Below are 23,938 nucleotides of genomic sequence, written 5' to 3'. Positions count from 1 at the left end.
TTCTTTTATAGCATAATAAATAAAATTTTCCGAATTTAAGAAACATAATGCCTACATGACTGAATTATGGCTGTTGTTCAAATCTTCGTCTTCATCTGAGGCGACGCACGCGTAAGAGTCAATATTCGCTCGTAAAATGCATGTATCGGACTTTGCTTCCAAGGCATCAAGTAAGAACATGTTAAAGATACACTGTATACGAAAACGTTTAATGATAGTATACTCTTTCCAGAAAAATTAGCTTAGAATAAAATATGCACTCATATCCATGCTTCTCGTCAAATGGTGACAATTAAAATAATGAATATAGTTTACTACAAAAAATACAATAAAAATATATAGGGAAAACCCTTTTAGTAATTAAGAATTTTTATCAATGTTCCATATCATCACGGTCATCAATGATATAAATTGTGTTAGAAAAATGAGGCCACTGTATAATGATCTTCAGTATATAATTTTTTAGCAATTATTTGTTTCATTTTAGATCCTTATATTGTTCTTTTTTTAATAATTCATCGTCAATTATCAAATCATAACTTTTGTGTTCATTCTTTTATGTTGTCTTCATTTAACTAATCAAATTTTTTTTTACTATTGACAAAATGTCCAATTGTCTGATTATGCTTAACAATTCTATACAGAATAACAGAACATAGAATATTCTTCGTAAACCTTAATGCATGGATATTTTTACCTGGGATAATGTATCTTTTGATGTTTTAAAACTAATACCGAACATACAAAAAATTGAAATCCAAAGGAATACCCAATACTTTGACTAAAACAGATGTACATGTGTAGCTCGTTCAATTTTCCAAATGTTTTATCTTACCAAATGACAAAAATATAGAAATTAAAAGAATCTCGTACGAAAAAATTCACCGAAAACGAAATATTTCAGTTGATTATTTAAGAATTATGCCCTTGTGTATTCTTTATAGAAAAAAGTAAAAGCTTTACATTACCTACTCCTGATAGTAAAAATTAATATTATCCCAGACATCTTTTACCAGTGCTACACATTGGCAAGTTTGGAGTTTAATATATATTTTCTTTGTTTTATTATGTAGGTTCATACCATAATTTTATATAATACAGGCAATTGGACAGATATCTGTATATATAATGTTAATCTTGTGTGCTGATGGGGTGTAAATGTCAATCTGAAATCTATGGAAGGATTCATTTCATTGCACAAATGATTTACTATGTTTTGCTGCAAGACAGTTAAAGAGTTGGTGTGGTTGACAATGAGACAACCCTTCAAGAGACAAAATCGCATAAGTTAACAAATACAGGTCAAAATGCAGTCTTAAATAATGGGTAAAATTACCGAATAGTCAGATTTAAAAGGCCCCGAAATGAGAATTGTAAAACCATTCAAACGAGAAAACTAACAGCCTGATTGATATTCAAAATAATAAACTAAACACAAATATGATATACAGCAACTGATTCAAATGATCCTGACTTTGAACATGCACATACATAATCTGGCAAGGTTGAATGTATAAGCGGGAGAACAGTCCTCCTCTAATCTAGTACAGTGGTGTTACGGTTCAAATTTAACACATTATAAAAATCATGTTTTTGAAATGCAAACAGAATGTTGTAGAGAGTGACTACTCCGGCTTTCTATAAGGTGGCGGTAGTGGTTCTATCGGCTGCATTGGATATCCCATATTTGATGGAACAGACGTTTGTAACTCTTGTTCTATTGGCTGCATAGGATATCCCATATTTAGAGGAGGATGGCACTGAACCGGGTATCCACAATGAAATGCTGTTTGTATATTTGCTGAAAATGTATGTTTTAAAAAATGTAAATTCAAATGTTTAATAGAAGCATAATTAATATCCGAGTTTGCGTAATGAGTTGAAGAAAAACGTTGCTTCTTTCGCCTTACTTGAAATGAAGGTTCGACGAAACAGGTATTAAAATTATAATACTTTACATTGTGTAAGTGTATATTTTAATGTACATAAATTTAAATGTCATTAATTACAAATCTAATGTACCAATATGTATGAGGCTTCGAAGCAATGCTGTATTGTTAATTTACTTCTTAAAATTAATTTGAGTGTGTCTATTTATAATTAGTACATAACTGTAGAAAGAGCAATATTCTGCTGATAATAGTTTATGCAAAGATAATTTGAGAAAAGTATCATGTACATACGATTTACAGGCGTCGTGGTGAAAACAGCAACGTTTGATGCCCCAACAGGTGTAACAACTGACCCCTGGGACATTCCACCCCGTCTTTTGTTAACAGTTTTGACACAAATGACCACAGCAATAATAAAAATTGCGACAGCTGCAAGAATTCCGACGAGTATTCCTGCAATTGCCCCATTAGATCTGAAATAAAGAGTCTAACTTATTACCCAAACATACATATACATGTATTTAGCGTTTAACTAACAGTTGTAACGCAATATTTTAATGATATATATAGTTTTAAATATCACCCAAAAGAGTTACATGGGCAAATACATTGTAAATATGTTGACCATGGTATTTTTCTAACCTGCAGTAAATTTATTTCCAAAAAGGGAGAGGGGCCCAATATTGGCTTTGTGGGATGTGAAGTTTGGCTATGTCAGTATCATTGCTTCCATTTAGACTTTTTTATATTTTGCTTATTGTTTGACTTTTATTATAAACTGTTTGTTATGTGATAAATGTTTTCCTCCTTCTATGACGGATTGACATTTTTTCACGAGCATGGCATCAACTAATCATAGGCGGATCCAGGGGCCCTGGGGGCCCCGTGTCCCCCCCCTTTCGTGGGAAAAATTTGGTTGATTATATAGGGAATAATTGAAGCATGACTGGAGCTGCCCCCCTTAGGTCAATCAGCGGCCCCCCTTAGGAAAAGTTCTTGATCCGCCACTGCTAATCTCGACTCTCACGTTGTAAAAAAAGTAACAGGTAAAAAGAAGAAAAAGACGCAAAAATGAAACGTTTTAGTTTTAGAAAATTACAATAATCTAGATGAAGTGTGAAAATATAGAATACCAGAAGGAATTGATAAACAACTATGATGTTTGTTTAAGTGCTGACAATCAATTTACAAACCAATTAAAAATAAAAGTCTAGTAAATATTTAACTGCCCTGGTTATTTATGATCAACATACAGATTGGTTAATTGGTACAAATACTGGTTCTCACAGTCCTGGTCCCCAGGGAAGCCACTACAATAGCCGCCACAATATTTGTAATATGTTCCATAAAACACACTGTACTTGGAACACCTCTCACACAACACTTCATCTGGAATGAAAAAAAGATTGAATGATTGTTGGTTGCTTTACGTCCAGTGTCAAATATCAGTCCATGCATGTTTAGGAGGATAATGAAAAGAAGAAGACATAACTAAACAAATAAGCTATTTCATGAATACACATTGCAGCCACATACATATTATTTCCGTATAAATTGTCGCTTAAACACTTCAAACACTTATTAATTGGGATTGCAATGGTAAAACCAGAGTTCTGCTTGTGTAATCGTTTATTGAGCACCGACGTTATAAAAGAAAAAACACTCGAGTAGTAGTAATCTAAATTGTAAAACGAGTCATGATACCCGAGACTTTTTCTTTTTTGTGTCCGATTCTTTAAACATAAAATTACGTTCCTGTGTCAGTTGTTCAACACTAGCTATTTTGGATCCTTTGTGTTCAGTGTGACAGTGAGCCAAAGCTCAGTGTTGAAGGTCGTACTTTGAACTATAATTATTAACTTTTAATAACAAATGGATTGATTGCAACAAAATAACATAATACATTGTAACTTTGATGGAGAGTTGTCTAATAGGCACTCATACCACTTCTGTGTTTAATGTAATACATTTTGGTGGAGTGTCATCGAATATGATTTTTTTAACATTCCCTTTTCATTATATGTTGCAATTTATGAAAGTAAACCATTTTAGTTCGGCCTTCAACATGGAGCCTTGGCTCAGACCAAACAGCACAGCAAGCTATAGAGGGCCCCAACAATTACTAGTGTAAAACCATTCAAACGGAAACATCAAAGATCTAATCTAAATAAAAACGAGAAAGGAGAATTACTTTTAAACTTCAACCCATAATTGAAAAAAAAAAAGGTTTCTTAATTTTACGTTCCCTCATAGTCTAGTGTTAAAAGAAGTTTCCCGCCATATGCCTACCTGTCGTACGATCAAGAATGTACCTGTCTGAACCTTTGTATTGTAATTGTTGTTGATTTTTATCTTGTCCTGAATATGAATCAATCATTTTGCAGTAGTATAAGACTGTTTAAAAAAATAAGCCTTTTTGGCCTCATACCATAGTTTATGCTTACATTTACTACCTACATTTCATTAATAAAGCAATTCAATTTGATACAATGAATACTAAATACATAGTTACTCTATATATTACTTACACATTTTTACAGAAATTAATAAATGTGCCCCATCATTTGTAAAAAAATAAAAAAAACCCCAGAAAAATCAGTTTCTTTTTCAACAATTTGACAAAACAGTATGTCTTAAAACTTACAAATAAACAATGTCACTATTATAGCTATTTCCTTTAGCGCATACATAACTTTTTGAATCTTAAACCAGTCAAACCTTTTTTAGAGATGAACTTATGAAAGTTTTCTTTTAGCTTATAAAGACAATAAGGAAATGGAAACTTTCTCAATACATCAATGCATTTATAATTCATGAGCTTGTATTTCTATAGTTGGTATCCTTAGAATATAAACAACTTTATTGATTCTGGTGTAAGGTGTCATTTCTAATCTTGTCTTCAAAGAGTTATTTTATTATATTTTCTAAATGCCTATAGCTAGTCCAAACCTATATCATAATATGTTGTCATTTGAACATCTCAATACATTGTCGTTGCCATGTCTATTGTCTATGAGATCGCTTTGAATGTACGCAGTTTGCCATCTGATAATACTGATACACATATTATTATCAAAGAGGGACGAACGATACCAGAGGGACAGACAAACTCATAGATTGACAATAAACTGGCAACGCCATGGCTAAAAAAGAAAAAAAGACAAACAGACAAATAATAGAACACAATACACAACATAGAAAACAAAAGACTAAGCAACACGAACCCAAACTCTTGATCAAAACTAGCGAAATACCGGAAAGGTGCCAGTCAAGTCCTAGATGATAGCATGCTACAAAACACCCTATGCGAGGTATTGTGTTTAATTTTCATACGATGAAGACGTAATCTGAAGCAGGCCTCGAGGTACGCAATTGTTAAAAACCTATTGGGGGCATTGGGTTGTTTCCTGCTTTTTGGAAAAGTTGCTTTCTTTTTGACACATTCTCCGTTTTCATTTATTATTCTTCTAGAGAATTTTGTAACGTTATTATTTCTTCTTTTTCTATCCAAATTGTATAATTCCAAACGAAGCGCGATAACACTTGTAATGTTTGGATAGACTATAGAGGTTCTCATGATGAAACAAAGAGGTCTTTTAGATAAAACAAATATACATTTCTGACAACCTAAAAAGTTATCTCAAATCGCACACTGCCAATCAGACAATAATATTTTATTATATAGTTTACTATGCGGTATATGTTTTGCTCACTGTTGCAGGTCTTACGATCAATCATAGTTTTTTTTACTGTTATGTCATTATTGGCAACCATACCACATCTTCTTATTTCATATATACAGTTGCCTGAAATTGTTTCTACATAGACACTTTCGATATACTAAATTAATTACAATTAAAAATGTGTATCTTTAGAGTACATCACTTTAATATCTTTGGCATTTTTTGAAATTAAACAAGAACTATCTTTAAAAAAATATATTCGACGTATTTAAATTTGAGTATATGTTTAAAACTGTCGTTTCGATAACCTTCAGAGGCACAATGACTTAATGATGCAGAACCTCTTCAATAAAATCTCAATCTGAATGTAACTACAAGAAATTCTTTACCAATTATAAAAAAGAAGATGTGGTATGATTGCCAATGAGACAACTATCCACAAAAGACCAAAATGACACAAACATTAACAATTATAGGTCACTGTACGGCCTTCAACAATGAGCAAAGCCCATACCGCATATTGTCAGCTATAAAAGGCCCCGATAAGACAATGTAAGTCTGGTTATATAAATTCTTTACTAAGTCTGGTTATATTAAGGCAATAATATATAAGAATATTGTGATGACACCTAACAATTTTATTTGTCAAAAAATCTAGTGCAGATTTACTCCTTTTTTGCATATTGATCACCATTTAAATAACGTTTTCTCTGTTTGTGTTCAGTATTTCTTTCTGTTTACATTCACCAAAACGCCGCGGAAATCTCACATGCGTAGGTGCGTTTTAAAAGTCATATACGTTCGTACAACAAAGTTTACATTAAAATTACATAATTGTCCCGCATAAACAGCTGTCATGGATGCAAAGAGCTATTGGAGAAAAAAATATTTTAATAAAAATATAAATCTTTGTAAGATCTAGTTCAAATACTAGTATTTATAGTTTTTCACTTGCTTTCCATCACGATATAATTAACGAGACGTTTTTTCAAACACAACCAAATCACCCACCATGACAGCATTTTGTCCAATCACAATCAGGGTTTTTGAGCATGCGTATTCTGTTGCCATAGTTAAGCGTCATTAAGGTCAAAGGGCACAAACCGAAACTATACCGACTACGTCGGAAAAAACACTCATATTCGGGTTATTAACTGTTTTTTTCTTTCTCAGTTCTATTAGTTATCAAACAATTTGTACCTTCGCTTGACATGCCACGGTCTGTCCGTTTGTCACACTATCAGTTCCGGGTGATAAATAGAGAATAGCCTTTTGAAGTTAGTTGAGATTTTGGTACGAATGTTTTGACCATTATAGACAGGCCATATTCGATTGTCGTCACCCTTGCCATTTCAGATCAGAGTTGTGGTATTTGATTTATAACTGATTGATTGATTGAAAGTACAACCTACTTAGTTTTCAGATGTTATCATCATGCAGAAAGTATGGAAAAATCGCTAGCTAGACGACAACTAACCGTAAAAAACAACCAAAATTCTAGTTGGTTTGTCGCCGTAAAACATATGCTCAGGAAGTACAATCTGCAAGAAGCTACATGGTACCTGGACAACCCCGTAAAATAATCCTTGTGGACCTCAAACATCAAGAGAACAGTGCATAATTACTGGAGCAAATCAACAGTGCAACTGCTGCCACTATATAAAGGACTAGACCATCTCACAACGGGAAACCTTGAAAAAGGTAAAGTTCATCCTCTATTCAGAATTAACTGCCAAAATAATAACCGCAAACATATTTCGCATACTTTATTAAAAAAAAATCGCGAAATTTTACACCCGCGAAAATAACCCGCTATACGGTATATTCTACAAAGTAAGCGAATAAAAAAGTATAAGGATGAAACCGATCCGAAGTGCCTATTATGCTCAAAGGATGATGAAACTGTGACCCATTTCATATAACACTGCGTACAACTCCGAAATATCAGGAACAAGCTACTTCTAGAAACAGTTGATGTACTAAACAAAGTACGTGACTTGACTTTTAATCAACACAGAAACATTGTAAATATATGACAACGGATTCTTAATATAATTGTGTGTGGGTAGGAATTTATTGTGTAAATAGTCTCAGCACTGCAACATATTTGGTGGAGGCATCACTGTATATAAGAAAGACCACAAGTTATACATACTAGCGTATGGTTCCTCTACAAAGGGGGTTAAAGATACAGAGGTAGGTAAGATAATAAACCGAGAGCCGCTTTTTAAAATTTATTGAAATGGTCTGGACCACTAAAGACAGTTTATTTTTTTTTCTTTTGATTCTTATCCAGATTTATAGTACTTGATTGTTTAAAATTTGTAAATATTTCAGTTTCCAAAAGGATAAATAGTGATCCGCCTTTTTACTTAAAAAATAATTTGTTGCATACCGGCGGTCCAAGTTAGATTTTATGTAGTTTTCACAGTTTTTAACTTTCCGGATTAGGGTTATTCAATTGTTGGATTTTTAAATTTTTTTTTGGATTCCAGATGATAAATTAAGAACCTCTTTTCATTGTGATATCAACTCAATTTTACATGGAATTTTATGAACTACTAAGACAGGTTAAGTATGATTGTAGTCTTTTTTTTAAGTTAACGGTTCCAACGGTTATGATATTTGGTTTTTTTTTGGAAAAATACATTTGTGGTACGTTTCAGGATATGTGAAGTGAAGCAAAAGATACCACAGGAACATTTAAACCCGTAAGTCGAAAATACACTGACAACGCCATGGCACAATAAAGAAAAAACACAAAAAGACAAATATAAACGGAAAACTAAAGACTAAGCAACACGAACCCCACAACAAATAAGGTGTCGTTATCAGGTGCTTCGGAAAGGTAAGCAGATAATAGAGAAATCCATTTTAAAGTTTCTTAAAATGTTAATTAATGTATGCAATAGTTTGGACCTATGAACCAAAAGCAAGCAGAGTATATGTGATAACTATATTACCTCTCCGTTTTTGCGCGGTATACTTATTTTTTGTTTTTCTGGTTGTGCGTTTCTTTTTGAGTGTTTGGTCAAGGTGGATACCTTGTTGCATGATAAATTTTACAAATCCATGCATCTTTAGTCTTTGGTAAAATAATTTTTAGTTGTAGCTGTCTTTTAGCTATTACTTCGATTTCGGGTCCAATTAGATCAGTTCTTTGTATCTTTTGGTTTCAATCTAGATTTTGCTTGCATCTTACCAATCCATTGTCTCAATTCATTTCTGTATGACTTTTACTCTTTTTACTCAGGTTGTGCTGTTATACCACTGTCTACGGGTATGCATGGTTTGAACTTTCAGAGACAAGTTAGAACCAACCAAAACCAATTTGTGCCTATCTTGTGCTAGATACCTGTATTTGTTGTTGTTTTTGTGTCGCATGTTTTCGTTGATGTTTATAATATTGTTTTTTAAAACGATCAGGTCTACCAATTATTCCTGTATACATCTGATCTTAGTGAGGAATCTCAACCGAGACTATATTATAACAGTAATTCGTAATAATGTGACGATGGAAAATCATTGAAGGTTCATTAAAAACTCAAAGTATTCACGCCTGGCATATCAGGAATAAAATTGAGAATGGAAATGGGGAATGTGTCAAAGAGACAACAACCCGACCATAGACAAATCAACAGCAGAAGGTCAACAACAGGTCTTCAATAGGTCTTCAATGTAGCGAGAAATTCCCGCACCCGGAGGCGTCCTTCAACTGGCCCCTAAACAATTACATACTAGTTCAGTGATAGTGAACGGCTTACTTAACTCCAAATTGTGCAAAAAAAACCTAAAATTAAAATAATACAAGACTAAGAAAGGCAAGAGGCTCCTGACTTGGGACGGGCGCAAAAACGCGGCGGGGCTAAACATGTTTATGAGATCTCAACCCTCCTTTGACTATGTTGTCCGCTAGATTTGTTTAAAGATTTTTATCTTTGGGTTTATATCTTATTTGTGTAAACACAATGAAATCTCGCATTTTTCATAACTACTAGTATGTTAAGTCAGTTTTGGTCGACAATTATTCAAAGAGTAATGAAAAACTATAGGTGTAATACCACCAAATCATGGTACGTCACATCCGGACAAAAATAGGTCGAAAAAAATATTTCCTTGAATTTGACAGTTGCAGGTAATTAATTCTACATTTCTTTGCAGGAAAAGATTTCTGTGTCATAAACATATATCTTGGGTGTTCTAAAGTCCAATTACTTTTTTTTATTTTTTGGATTTCTATAGAATATTTTGTAATCTTGAGGTTACATGGTGACTAAACCTTGTACACAGATAAAATAAAGGGAGAAATTTGATTGGTTAACTTCCAGTGATGGTAATTTTATTATATCCAATGAAATGTTATGTGAATTTTTTCTATAGTACTGGACAGGATAAAACTTTACTCATGCCAAGTTTTTCTTTATTTCAAACAAACATAAATTCTATACAGGTTTTACAAAAGTCCAAATTTAACAAATAGGTGAAAATCAATGGTGGTATAACACCTATAAAACTCCAACATAATTTCCGGAAAGCTGTCACATTTAATTTTCTGAAAATCGTCGGTAATAGATAACATAAAATCGTCAAAGTCGTGGTATGATTAATTGAGATTATCTTTTCGCTGACGAACGTATAAAATACAAAAAAAGGACTATAACTTTTAAATCTGTCATGTCAAATATTAAGTAAACTACAGGCAACCTAGGAATGATATTCAATCTTAATATTATTAAACAAACAAGTCACAAAATTGTTATGAATCATTTACTTAAAAAGATTGCTTTGTTCATAAATCATTGAACAGCATTTAAATGAAATAAGGTACAAATAAGTCTCTAAGTATTACATAACTAGCATACCATGTATTGTCTGTTGTGAACTTCTGGAACATATCGACTTGATAGGGGTTGGTACTTTTTTTTTTCATTATTTTTTTTTATTATATAATTCTAATTGAAAAACACAAGAAATGTTACCGATGTTAACCCCCCCCCCCCCCCCCCCTGCTTATTTTGATGACATTATAGCAAACTGACTACTAATAACAAAACTTTCGTTCATAATTCTACATTTATAAATATATGAAACAAAGAAAAACCTATTTAATTTATTGGTCAAAATCGATAAATGGCAAAATACAAAATAATAGGCAAAACACAATTTGGAAAAGCGAATGTTAATAATCATTATGAAATGAGACAAATCTTTCATGTTTTTCATATTCTACAACATTAATATGAAGAGTTATTCGTTCACTTATACATTGTTTATTGAACGAAGATCAGTAAGTCACTAATGATACGACGAAACGAATCAAAACCACAAAGACAACTAAAATTACATAACAAACGTTAAAAAACAGAGAAATTTAGACTGGCAATAGGTAGTTTTTAATACTCATGTCTAAAATGAATTATAAAAAATCTAAGATTTTGAGTATAAACAATTATAGTTGGTGTTAAACTCGCACAAGATTTAATTCTTGTTTGTTTTGATTAAAGATTTAAAACACGTTTAGTCTCGATTGAACAAATGAATATGTGCCGTGTACATCGAAATCGGTATGGCATCTATTTTTAACAACGTTATATACATAGGATGGGGAAAATTAAATAAAAAAAGAAACACTATTAAAAATGCGCACAGTATATATTTTCAAACATGAAAAATGAAAAGATTAAATAACATGAACGATCATAAAAAAAGTTAAATGGTTGTACGAAATAGGCATTTTTTCTATGTTGGTTGATTGTACGCTGGTGGATAAACAGGAGGATAGGACTCAGGTGCTTGATGTGGTGGAGTATAGCCTACGCTTTGTGGTGGTGGTTGTGGTGCACCGTATCCATAAGGTTGTCCTTGCATGCCAGAGGCTGAAATACAGTAAAACATAAACTGGTAACATTATGGTACAAAATGTAGCTGCTTATGTTTATTTTTAATATTATATCATCACATACACCATTATGTATGTACATCTTAAGGAGGCTCGCGGGTACAAAAATTTCATCCAAAAATTAAACATTTGTTTTTTCGTAACAAATTCTATTTATTACATTATTAGTTATTACTCTATGATATGATACAAAAATTAACCCCAAAAATCGATTCGGTTTGGCCCCAGATGACTTTTAAAAAGTTTATATCATTGAAAAAGCTCCAAATTATCTCCCTTTGGTGCAAAACTGTTATTTTTTGGCATTAAAATTGAAATATTTTTTTTTACTGATTGGTGAGCTATATTTTTTATTATTGTTTTCAAATAAGCTATACATAAACTAAATAGTTGTAAAGTTTCAGCGATTTCTGTAATTATTTTTTTTTTTATTTCGATATTACCTTTTTTTCTACTATTAGTTCCAACAGAAAAAAAGGACCTTTACAAAAATGTATGCTTCTTGCATAGGCAGATTGTGAGCGTAAATGATCGGTGACCCCTTTTATATTTTATTTTTCTATTAGGTATGAGATAAAGTTCATTTATAGAAAACATTAGCGAAATCTTATATTAAATAAAAAAAATGATTTAGACCCGCGAGCCCCCTTAAGTTTGATGGAGATGTAGAATAAACAAGTGTTAAGTGAACTGTATACAAACAAGAGATCAATACAAAATATAATATATCATTTTAAAAAAAAAACCTTGCAAATCTACACAATGAAGTATTGAGCAGGCGTTTAAATTTTAGATTAGGAATTAATATGATTTGTATGGTGACCTATAATTTTTTTAATCTACATCAATTTAATTCTGGTGGATAGTTGTATTATTAACATTTATAAACCATCTTCCGTAATTTATATTGTTCAATTACTAACTTTACAGAATTAAATACTAGAGCGTTAATTTACAAGGTAGGCCTCATGTCATCCCCTATTCAGGGTAAACGTTGGTTGCTCTGATTTTTATGAATTATTATAACTAATAACCATATCAGCTGATTGTTGGTTGCGACAATTCAGTATGGCTTTGAACTAGCTGCCAGTAACTGCAAACTCCCTCAGATCTGTACTTCATGTCTTTTTGCTGTGGGGATGTATAAATACCCTGCAACGTATACTCTGTGTATTTGTTAGATGTATTTTTACTTGTATCCTTCTGATGAGTTAAGCCTTTTAGACATACTTTTTGAAATCTGTGTTTATGGAGTACTGTTATATATACCACTGCTCAACGTTAGGAGGGGGTAGGGACCATATCTGGGCTTTTATAGCTTTCAATGCGATATTGGCTTTGCTGAGTTATGAAGGTCGTACGGTGACCTATGATTGTTACTTAGTTTCTCTGTCATTTGGTCTCCTATGGAGAGTTTTCTTATTGACAATCATACCACATCTTATTTTTATATGGCTACGTTTTATAATTATGAGTCTATTTTATTCAATAAAGCCACAATGCTCGTGTGAAGATCTGCTTTCTAATATAGCGAAAAGCGACAAAAAGATAATTGATATCACCTAGAGAAGTATAATAACAGGTGAAGCAAGTTGAATGAAATTTCTTTAAAAACAAAAATAGAAATTGTAACACTACTTGTTTTTAAAATCAATACACTTTTACTCTTTAAATAAATGATTACGATATCCTTGAAATAAAGTTATAATTAAAAATTATAATGGGTTACTAAAATGAAGAAAAACAATTGGTATAGTTCATACATACACGCCATTTGTGATGAATTGACAACCGCAATAGATGGTCCTCCTCCTGTTTGTCCGATAACTGTACCAGTTGTCTGTCTGTTACAGCCTCTTATACACAGAAACACGAGCAGAACAAAAAATCCGATAGCAGCAACAAGTAATCCTATCACAACTCCTGCTATGGCACCACCGGAACTGTTCGAAGGAGAAAAGAACGTTGTATTTAAAACAAAAAGGGAATATTAAACAGGACGACAAAATGAATGCAAATCATTATAAAAGTAAGAATAAGAACAGCTTCAGTTTGTTTTCAATTTGAAGCAAATTACGTAGTGTAAAACTCGAATGATAACCAACTAAACATTCAGCTATAAACTTATCTCATTTTTTTATGTTATTTTTTAAGTGACATATTACACTGTTGAAGCTCCATGAAAACGAAGTTAGGTCACAATGGTGTTCAGTTGTAAACTTTTAATTTATATGACTATGTAAGAACATTTGAGCAGCACTTATTTTACATGAAAACCTCAATGTTTATAAGTCAGTTATTTTATATTTTAATTCAAATTTGAAATTTGCTTCATTTTTCAACATACTGTTTTATAAGATAATATTGATCGAAATGCGAGTCATTGCACTCGACTGATGTACCATGAAAGTGTTAATGGTATCAATTCACAATTGATGATATGAAAACGTACACGAAAGTGCAGACGACGTAAGACATATTTCAAATGTATAATTTGATGCTGTTTTCTGTCAGTTTCATTAAAATGGGGACAACAATATTGTATTTAAAACTCCAACGGCATCAATTGGTGATTTGATGGTCGCACATTATGTTTAATGGCTCCGGAAACGTGTCGCCAGTAAACATATTGTGCGACCATCAAATCACCAATTTATGCCGCTGTAATTGAAAATACATTACAGTCATCCCCTAAATGATAAAATATATTATTAGGGTTTTTCTGTGTTTTTTTTTTATAGACTATGATAATTGATTTATTGGCATAAAGCTGTGTGAAATACCTTTTGGCTACAGCTTTCATAAACAAAGTAGTGGCAGATTCAGAAATGTAAACAAGTGCGGGCCCACTGAGTGTTTAAATTTATTGTTTCTTTAAACGGAAGTTTAAAAGTATAAATTGATTCCATTTTGATATACAAGTCAGGAATCCTTTTTATGATGTTATATAGGATTCATGATATGCGTTATTTCTTATTTAAAAAAATGGTTTGCGGATAAGTTTAGAAATATTGTAACTTTGTGTTAAACTTACATTGTAGAATATTCGTCACAGTACTCATTTCCGTATCGGATCCTACACAGTATCCATCACAGTAGGTATAGCTATTATAGAAACCATATGTATTATAGCAAAAATCGCAAAGGGTCTCGCCTGAAAAATAAAAAAAAATAAAACGCATATTGACACTTTGTGGTATCAAAATATCTGTCTCAGTTGTAAATTATATGGCCTTCCCAATAACATTTCAAACCCTAACATAACTGAAGAGACCTTAGTTGTTGAAATCCGAATATGGTGTACACTTTTTTGTTTTTTCGTAAAATGATGTTTGTGCTGTATTTAGACCCCTTGGCTTGTAAGTGTAGTCACTTCGATGAATAATTTGGAGTTTAATATGGCGTTCATTATCACCGAACTAGACGTATATATATTTATTTAGAGGCCTGCTGAAGGACGCCTCCGGGTATGGGAACTAAATATCAACCCAACAATGTTAGTTCTGTAAATTTGCTTTCGCAAATTTTTGTTCTTCCTTCGCCGGGATTGTTATATTGAAATTTTCTGTGAAGGATTGACAGGTTGATTCTAATTACATGATTTAACAAACATGGTTTATACACATATTTAGAATAAAAGGACTACTTACTAATTAACAAAAGAACAGTCACAAATTCTGTCAACATTATATAAGAATGGATTGCTTTCCTATTAATATTTCCTAAATTGAAAAATAACACAAAATAATGTTTATCGAAGATGCGTGAACGGCACAATGAACTGCACACCAGTTACGTATTAAATGTATAAATAAAACAAAACCATGGAAACAAGATAACATTTGTAAGTTTTTGATAAAAAAATAATGAATTCCTTCTCAACGATGGTATTTGTTAAATGTAGTTTAAATTTTGTTATTTTGATATTCTTCCTTATATACAATCATATCATGATGTAGGAAGAAGGGCGATTAGCCGAATAATAAAAATAATATCCCTTTTTGAACAACACAAAGCTGCTCGGCGAAGAAATAAAGTGATGTAATAAATTAAATTCTGCAGTTTAATTTTATTCTATGTCTAATTGGATACTATTTGAAACAAAAATAAAAACAAACATTTAAAACATTTTTTTTCAAACCTATTTGTTCATTTTGCCTTTCAAATATAAATCTCTATTTTTTTTGTTATCTCTGCTAGTACCTGCATCCCAGTTGCCACGCTTTTATGATTTTTGATTAGTTCATTGTTTTTTTTAATCAGTTCATTATTGTTAATTTGCTGTATATGAAATATTTAAGGTGGTATGTGAGTCTAGAATAGATGATATAATTTATTCATACTTTACCAAAACGTAGTATCTATTGATATATGTTGAAAAATGTAATAAAATTGATAGGTCACCGCGCATTTTCTCAAGCTACAGGACGGGACAAAATGACACATTTTGTATGGATTATACAGGAAAAAAAAACCCATTTTGTGATTAGAAACTGAACAAAATGATAGAATTGTTAAATACTTAAGGAAAAGATAGCTTTCAAACAATACTTTGAGAATATCAAAAGAAAAGATAGGGTCAACGTAGTTTTTTCCGGCTTAAATACAGAATAGGGAAATTCCATGTAGAATCCTTCAGAAAATGCAGTGTTATCGAGTAACCTTTCCTTAAAATGGCATTTTTTTTTTAAACAGCCAAAAATGATCAACATTTGCAAAAATTCTAATGTTAATAATGTATATTCTAATTAATTGGTTCTTTTAAATGAAAATTCACATTGCATATCTACTTTCCTGCATTACATTTTGCTAATTTGATAGAAAATCAGGTCCTTTGGTTCTCTGTTTTTACAATCCAAGATGGTGGAAGACACCCATTCCACCTCAACATTTCGAAACAGTAAGATTTTGCTACCTATAGGTATTGATTGCCTCAGTCTTGTTTTACACCAACTTTGAATTTTTGAAATACAAAGACTTTTCTACCTCAAGAATAGATTACCATAGCTTTGACAAAACGTTTAGGATTTGTTTTGTCTTCAATTCTCTTTAACTTCGTACTTTATTTGGTTTGATTCGATGAAATAAAATAATTTTGTCGTTCAATGTAAAACCGGATGAACCAAAGTTCCCACAGTTGACCATTGAGCTTAGGCAAGAAAAATGCCGTAACAGTCCTAGTAAATCAAGTTTAAATCAACGCACATGTTTCGCCTATCTTTTACGTACGGTGTTTGAAATCAGAACCTCGCTGTACCGTGACAAGCTAGTGATACAGAAGATGAACCACTTTCACCACTTGTTCAATGAGGCTTTGGAGATTATGTCAAATGGGCTATTGATATTAAGTCTCCCAAACAAAGTTTGGAGACTTATTGTTTTTGCTCAGTTCTTATTTTTTTTTATTATTCTTCTTCTTTTTTTTTTTTTTTCTTTTTATGGCACCCTCAACGGAGTTGGGGTGACATATTGTTATTCTACGTTTCTTTTTATGGCACCCTCAACGGAGTTGGGGTGACGTATTGTTATTCTACGTTTCTTTTTTTTTTTTTATTATGGCACCCTCAACGGAGTTGGGGTGACGTATTGTTATTCTACGTTTCTTTTTTTTCTTATTTTTCTTCCACACATTTTGTCCGCGCGAGTTCTTGGAATCCAATGGACCAATGTTGATGGAACTCTACTATAATGAAGTCCCCCATATGAAGTTGTGCACCTTGATATGGAATGGTAAAAAATGGCCGCCGTTTCCATGGAAACAGCAAAAATACGAAAAAAATCAAAGTGCTCCAAACTGGAAAAAACTCCACAGGATTGGTAACTGGCATGTGCTGATTTGCAGTTTGACTTTGGAATTTTCAAAATGGCCGCCGTAACCATGGAAACAGCAAAAATATATAAAATTTCAAAATGCTTCAAACTTAATGAAACTTTGCAAAAATGTTACTAAACATCTGTAGATGCACTCTTTAACTTTGGAATTTTCAAAATGGCTGTCGCTCACCTGTCAATAAGGGAAAGGGTGCCATCCGTTATTGCTAGCAATTACAAATCTAGTTTTTATTATTTTTCTTCCACACATTTTGTCCAGGAGATTTCTGGAAATCCAATGGTCCAAAGTTGATGGAACTCTACTATATTGTAGACCCTAAGGTAAAGAGTTGCAGGCACCATGGAATGGTTCAAGGTGGCTGCCGTTTCCATGGAAACGGAACAAATGTGAAAAATTCCAGTTTTTTATTTGGGAGAACTGTTTGGATGTGCTTTAACTCAGAATCATTATATTTTAATACAATGTAGGTGTCCACTATATACAGGTGTTGGATGATTTTGGAACTCATTGGAACTACTATGTTGCCATGGAAACTACACCAAAAATTTCAAAATTCTCAAAATGCTCCAAACTTCAGGAAACTGCACAGTAATGATGAGCAACATTGGAAGATGTGGAATTTGGCGTTGGAATTTCCAAAATCGCTGTTGTTACCATGGAAACAATGCAAAAAGGTCAAAACTGTAGAATTGACTTTTGAGTTTGGAATTTTCAAAATGGCCGCCGTTACCATGGAAACAGCAAAAATATCCAAAATTTCAAAATGCTTCAAACTTAATGAAACTTTGCAAAAATGTCACTAGACATCTGTAGATGCAGTATTTGACTTTGGAATTTTCAAACTGGCTGCCGCTCACCTGGCAATGGGGGAAGGGTGCCATCCGTTATTGCTAGCAATTACAAATCTAGTTATGGCACCCTCAACGGAGTTGGGGTGACATATTGTTATTGTTCGTTTCTTTTTTTCTTATTATTATATTTATTCTTCCACACTTTTTTGTCCATGCTATTTCTTGGAATTGGCTTGAACAATGTTAATGGAACTATACCATAATGTAGACCACAACATTCTATAGTGCAGTGGGGTATGGCACCATCAAGATGGCTACCGTTGCCATGGAAACGAAACAAATGTGAAAAAATCCCGTTTTTTGTTTTGGTGGACTATTTGAAAAGTCTTTAATTCAGAATCATTATATTTTAATACAATGTAGGTGCCCACTATATACAGGTGTTGGATGATTTTGGTACTCATTGGAACTACTATGTTGCCATGGAAACAACACCAAAAATTTCAAAAATCTCAAAATGTTCCAAACTTATTGAAACTTCACAGTAACGATGAGCAACATTGGAAGATGTGGAATTTGGCGTTGGAATTTCCAAAATATCTGTTATTACCATGGAAACAATGCAAAAAGGTCAAAACTTTGAATTTTCACAGAACATTCCAGAACATCAATGTTAAATTTGTTCTAGAGACATTAAATGATATATTGGTATGCCTACATGTTATGACCATATTAAGAAATTCCAAAATGGCCGCCATTGCCATGGAAACTGGACAAAAGTTTAACATTGACCCTACGGGAAAAGACATTTAAGCTGCATTTTCTTGAAAAATATAACAACAATTCCACGCATATCGTAATCAGGAGTATGTGAACGTAATGCTGTAGTGCTAACATGTACTAGAATATGCTAGAATAAAAATATGTATTTTATTTCACTTGCTTCTTTTCTTTTCTATACAAAAATCGTGCTTTTAAGAGAAAATCGCCACCGACAGAAAAAGAAACACTCAGAGTTCATATTACTGACATTTCTGCACTTGCGTTAAAGTACATATCCGTGATTGACACACCTGTTAAAATCTACACATTAGCTGAAATCAATCGATAAACATGTAATTAAATTGTACACGATAAGTTACATGTATTGTGTGATACGCGAGCTATTGAAGAATAAATTGAACAGTTTAATACGCCGCTCCGTCAATATATACACATGTTGTCGGTCTAACGTCCCCTCTAAAAAGAATATTAATATGCTAAGTCCACGATAATATACTTGAGTATCACGTGACACCACCTTCCTACTCGCGCGCGTGTCTAATTTAAGATTTAAAAGGATTCCCAAACTATTTATAGAACTGAAACGTATTCTACGAAAGAGAAAAAAAGGGGGGGGGGGTTGTTAAGAAATGCTGATTCTGTCATGTATAATAAAAATGTCATTTGACTTTTGTACACTCATAAGTGTTGATGCTACTGTGACAATGTGCAGTACGGGGTGCCATCCTCAGCTATTGCTAGCAATAGCAAATCTAGTTATGGCACCCTAAACGGAGTTTGGGTGACATACTGTTATTCTTCGTTTCTTTTTTTCTTATTATTTTTAATATTATTTTTCTTCCACTTTTTTTGTCCAGGCAATTTCTCGGAACTGTATGGACCAATGCTAATGGAACTTTACAATAATGTTAACCACCATGTGCAGATTTGCAAATAAGGGTTGGCACCACCAACATGGCCGCCGTTACCATGGAAACTGGTAAAATGCGAAAAATTTCAAAATTTTCAAAATGCTCCAATCATTCTAAAACTTTACAAAAATGTTAATAGGCATCTATAAATCCGGTCTTTGACTTTGGAATTTTCAAAATGGCTGCTGTTACCTTGGCAATAGGGGAAGGGTGCCATCCGTTATTGCTAGCAATTACAAATCTAGTTCTTTTTCTTTTTCTTCCGCCACATTAAAAATGAACTTGTCCGCAGCGTTTCTCCAAAACCCCTGGTCAGATTAACTTAGGGTTTCATAGAATGATAGACTAATATGTCTAGGTGAGCAATCAATCTTTCGTTTGTGCATTGGGGTCTATTAAGGGGTATTTTGGGGGGCAGAAAGAAGGGAGGGGTTTACTATAGAACCCTATGGGATTTTATTTTCTAAAATTTTCAAATGAATATAACTTGAAAACTGTAAGTGATAGATACATGTAGTCTTCAGAAATGATAATAGGACAATAAAACAAATCACATGAAATATAGGGGGAGTCCCTGGGGGGGTCATCTCACCCCCTTTAATTTGAGAATATGCTTTTATCTTGTAAACAGTACAGATCCCCACCCCTAAACCTCATATATTCTTGAATGGGACGATACAACAAATCAAATGAAATTAAAGGGAAGTCCCCGGGGGTCCTCCCCACCCCGTTCAATTTGAGAATGTGCTATTATCTTGTAAATGGTCCAGATCCCCACCCCTAAACCATATATATTCTTGTAGAGGACAATAAAACAAATGAAATGAAATAAAAGGGAAGTCCCTAGGGGGTCACCCCACCCCCTCTTGTTTGAAAACTTGTAAACGGTCAACATCCCCACCCCTAAACCATATATATTCTTGTAGGGGACAATAAAACAAATGAAATGAAATAAAAGGGAAGTCCTTAGGGGGTCACCCCACCCCCTCTTGTCTGAAAACTTGTAAACGGTCAACATCCCTACCCCTAAACCATATATATTCTTGTATGGGACAATAAGGCTAATCAAATGAAATTAAAGGGAAGTCCCTGGAAGTCGCCCCCACCCTGTTCAATTTGAGAATGTGCTATTATCTTGTAAATGGTCCAGATCCCCACCACTAAACCATATATATTCTTGTACGGGACAATAAAACAAATGAAATGATACAAAAGGGAAGTCCCGAGGGGTCACCCCACCCCCTCTTGTTTGAAAACTTGTAAACGGTCAACATCCCCCCTAAACCATATATATTCTTGTATGGGACAATAAAACAAATCAAATGAAATGTAGGTAAAGTCCATGGGGGTCATCACCTCCCTCCTGTTTGAATACTTGTAAATGGTGGAGATCCCCACCCGTAAGCCATATATATTCTTGTATGGGACAAAAAATCAAATCCAATGAACATGGGACCATATGAATGGCGAGTAATGGGAGCTTTGTTTGGGAGACTTCGTAACAGCATCCTGTTACAATTACTTCTTGTTCTTTATAGTTTTGTTGTGTATATGACCAACCAACGGATCTAGCGAAAACCAACAGCAATATTCCCGTCGTTTAACAGACATTTTTTAAAGAAAAAATAATGAGTTGAAGATGAAAAGAGTTTATGCTCGCAAAACCATTAACCATGATTAAGGCTATATTGAGTGTTATTGAGGAAAAAAATATATGAGATCATCACTTGCCTTGCCATTATTTTATATTCGTAATTGGACGTTATTGGGATACGCTATAGTTCAGATCTATCACTGATATTTTCCTTTATATTTACTTATTTTGATATGTGAGATACCCGTATTTAATATGCAAAGAAGAATATTCCTCCATGACTTGCTTACACGATGTTTTAGTTTGATTTTGAATGACTTGAAGAAAATAACGAAACTTTCAAATATTTCGATCCCGTGAAAAGAGCATAACTTTCAAATACAGAGATATCAAAAAAAAAAAGAAAAACAAAGGAAATGTTGTATGAATGGACACAAGACAACCTTACACCAGAGAACAAATGACATAGAGATTGACATTATTACAGGTCACCGTACGACCTCCTAAAATGAGCAAAACCAATACCATGTAAAAAGACATTTTTTTTGTAGTTTTTGCAACTAATTTAGTATTACCACTTTTATTGCACCAGATGCGCATTTCAACATATTTTTTTTAATTTTAATGTTTTTTCCCTTAGTTTCACATGTATGCATATTTGTATATAGTGTTTCTTGTACTTTAAAAAGAACGTCATACACTTTGTTTTTAAAAGTTGCACAGTAGCTTCAAACTTTTACACACATTTCAAAAAGATATGTTTCCTAAAAAAAACTCCTCGATGTAAAACTAGTATTTAAGTTGCACAAGTAAAGAAAATACATCGGTAAATATATTCTTTCTGCCATGTTGTTTTCCAGTTAGTCTCTCTTTGGCTTTAGATGAATTTGGCTATTTATTAAGGTATTTTTGACATACAGCTCTTCAACGGTTTCGGTACTTATACATCTTCGGATTTCAAATGTTTGGCTTTGAGCGTTCCTGATGAAGGTAAATCCAGAAAAGCGCTTCGGACGCAAGAAATTAATAACGTGTTGTATTCAATATTTATCATATTTAAATCAGGTTTGAGGTAAAATCATGACAGTTTATGTATTATTCCTTATTGGCATTCTAAGGAAAAGAAATCTAACGATCAACAGTTAATTTTTTTCTCCCTGAATGTTTTTCTATTCATAAGTATACAAAATTCTTGGACACATCACACTGAACGCAGTGCGTTTAAAGTAAGAGATTTTCTATTTGATACCATTTATTATAAAATTAAAAAGTTTTAAAAGTGTAGCAAATGCACAAGTCTCGAGATTTATGCAACGATACTGATAAAAAACCCCGAGTATAAATTATATCAAATAATGATACTGCATTGAGAGACAAGAAAAACTTGTCAGCTCAACCGATGGCTGTTTTCATTATCACTCGTGTTTAGGAATATGTATGTCTAGTACGTTCCGTTATGACTCTATGATTAGTCCCTCTAACTCCTATGGAAGTTTATGTTTATTTTAGAAGTTTATTAAAAATGAAAATATCGTGTTTCTTAACCATCAAGGCCTCCATAATAACAACTGGCGACGAACAGCGAGAGACCATCATGATAACAGCAAAACGCTGAAGGAAATGTGCATGAACTTTAAAATGTAAATTTAACATAAAAACTTGTTAATAGCCAATATTCTGAGTGGGAGCAGACATGGGAGAAATTCCCTGTTTCACGGCTCTATTTCTGACAAGGACAATTAACTTACAAATATAGCAGCATTCAACTTAATAAAAAGCGTTGAATGCTACAAAGAAAGTGTACTTTAACTTATAGGGTCTTTGCATCGGAACTAAACACATTTATTCAAAAACCAGTTGTTGGCATGACACGAGTTATATTCTCATACATGTTATGATGGTATGACACTAAACCCCTAACGGGAAGGATTGTGCCTGATATTCATATGATGAAATCATAATCCTTCAATCAGTTTAATTGAAGTCTGGAGCTGGCATGCCAGTTAACCGCTAGTAGTCTGTTGTTATTTATGTATTATTGTCATTTTGTTTATTTTCTTTGGTAACATCTTCTGACATCAGAATCGGACTTCTCTTAAATTGAATTTTAAATGTGCGTATGCATTTACTTTTCTACATTGGCTAAAGGTATAGGGGGGGGGGGGTTGAGATATCATAAACATGTTTAACCCCGCCGCATTTGTGCGCCTGTCCCAAGTCAGGAGCCTCTTGCCTTTGTTAGTCTTGTATTTTCTTAATTTTAGTTTCTTGTGTACATTTGGAAATTAGAATGGCGTTCATTATCACTGAATTAGTATTTCTTTGTTTAGGGGCCAGCCGAAGGACACCTCCGGGTGCGGGAATTTCTTGCTACATTGAAGACCTGTTGGTGACCTTCTGCTGATGTTTTTTCTATGGTCGGTTTGTTGTCTCCTTCACACAGTCCCCCATTTCCATTCTCAATCTTATTTCGTACTTTAGGCTTTTTTAAAACTTTTTTGGATTCGAGCGTCACTGATGAGTCTTTTGTAGACGAAACGCGCGTCTGGCAT

At 33.2% G+C, this 23,938-nt stretch overlaps 1 protein-coding gene across 1 annotated transcript; it reads right to left on the bottom strand.

The window, feature by feature from the left end:
- Window positions 1–929: 929 nt before the first annotated feature.
- LOC134684406 (uncharacterized) lies at window positions 930–4,269 on the bottom strand. Its single transcript, XM_063543690.1, has 4 exons — window positions 4,182–4,269; window positions 3,146–3,281; window positions 2,184–2,365; window positions 930–1,801 (listed from the first exon to the last, which is right to left on the bottom strand). Exons 1-4 carry the CDS (start codon window positions 4,267–4,269, stop codon window positions 1,626–1,628), a joined length of 582 nt encoding a protein of 193 aa, XP_063399760.1. The 3' UTR covers window positions 930–1,625.
- Between the last annotated feature and the right edge of the window lie 19,669 nt (window positions 4,270–23,938).

Source organism: Mytilus trossulus, chromosome 9 (genome assembly GCF_036588685.1).
Source record: "Mytilus trossulus isolate FHL-02 chromosome 9, PNRI_Mtr1.1.1.hap1, whole genome shotgun sequence".
NCBI lineage: Eukaryota > Metazoa > Mollusca > Bivalvia > Mytilida > Mytilidae > Mytilus > Mytilus trossulus.
Note: the sequence above shows the minus strand (reverse complement) of the source record. Positions and strands in the feature narration are given on the sequence as shown.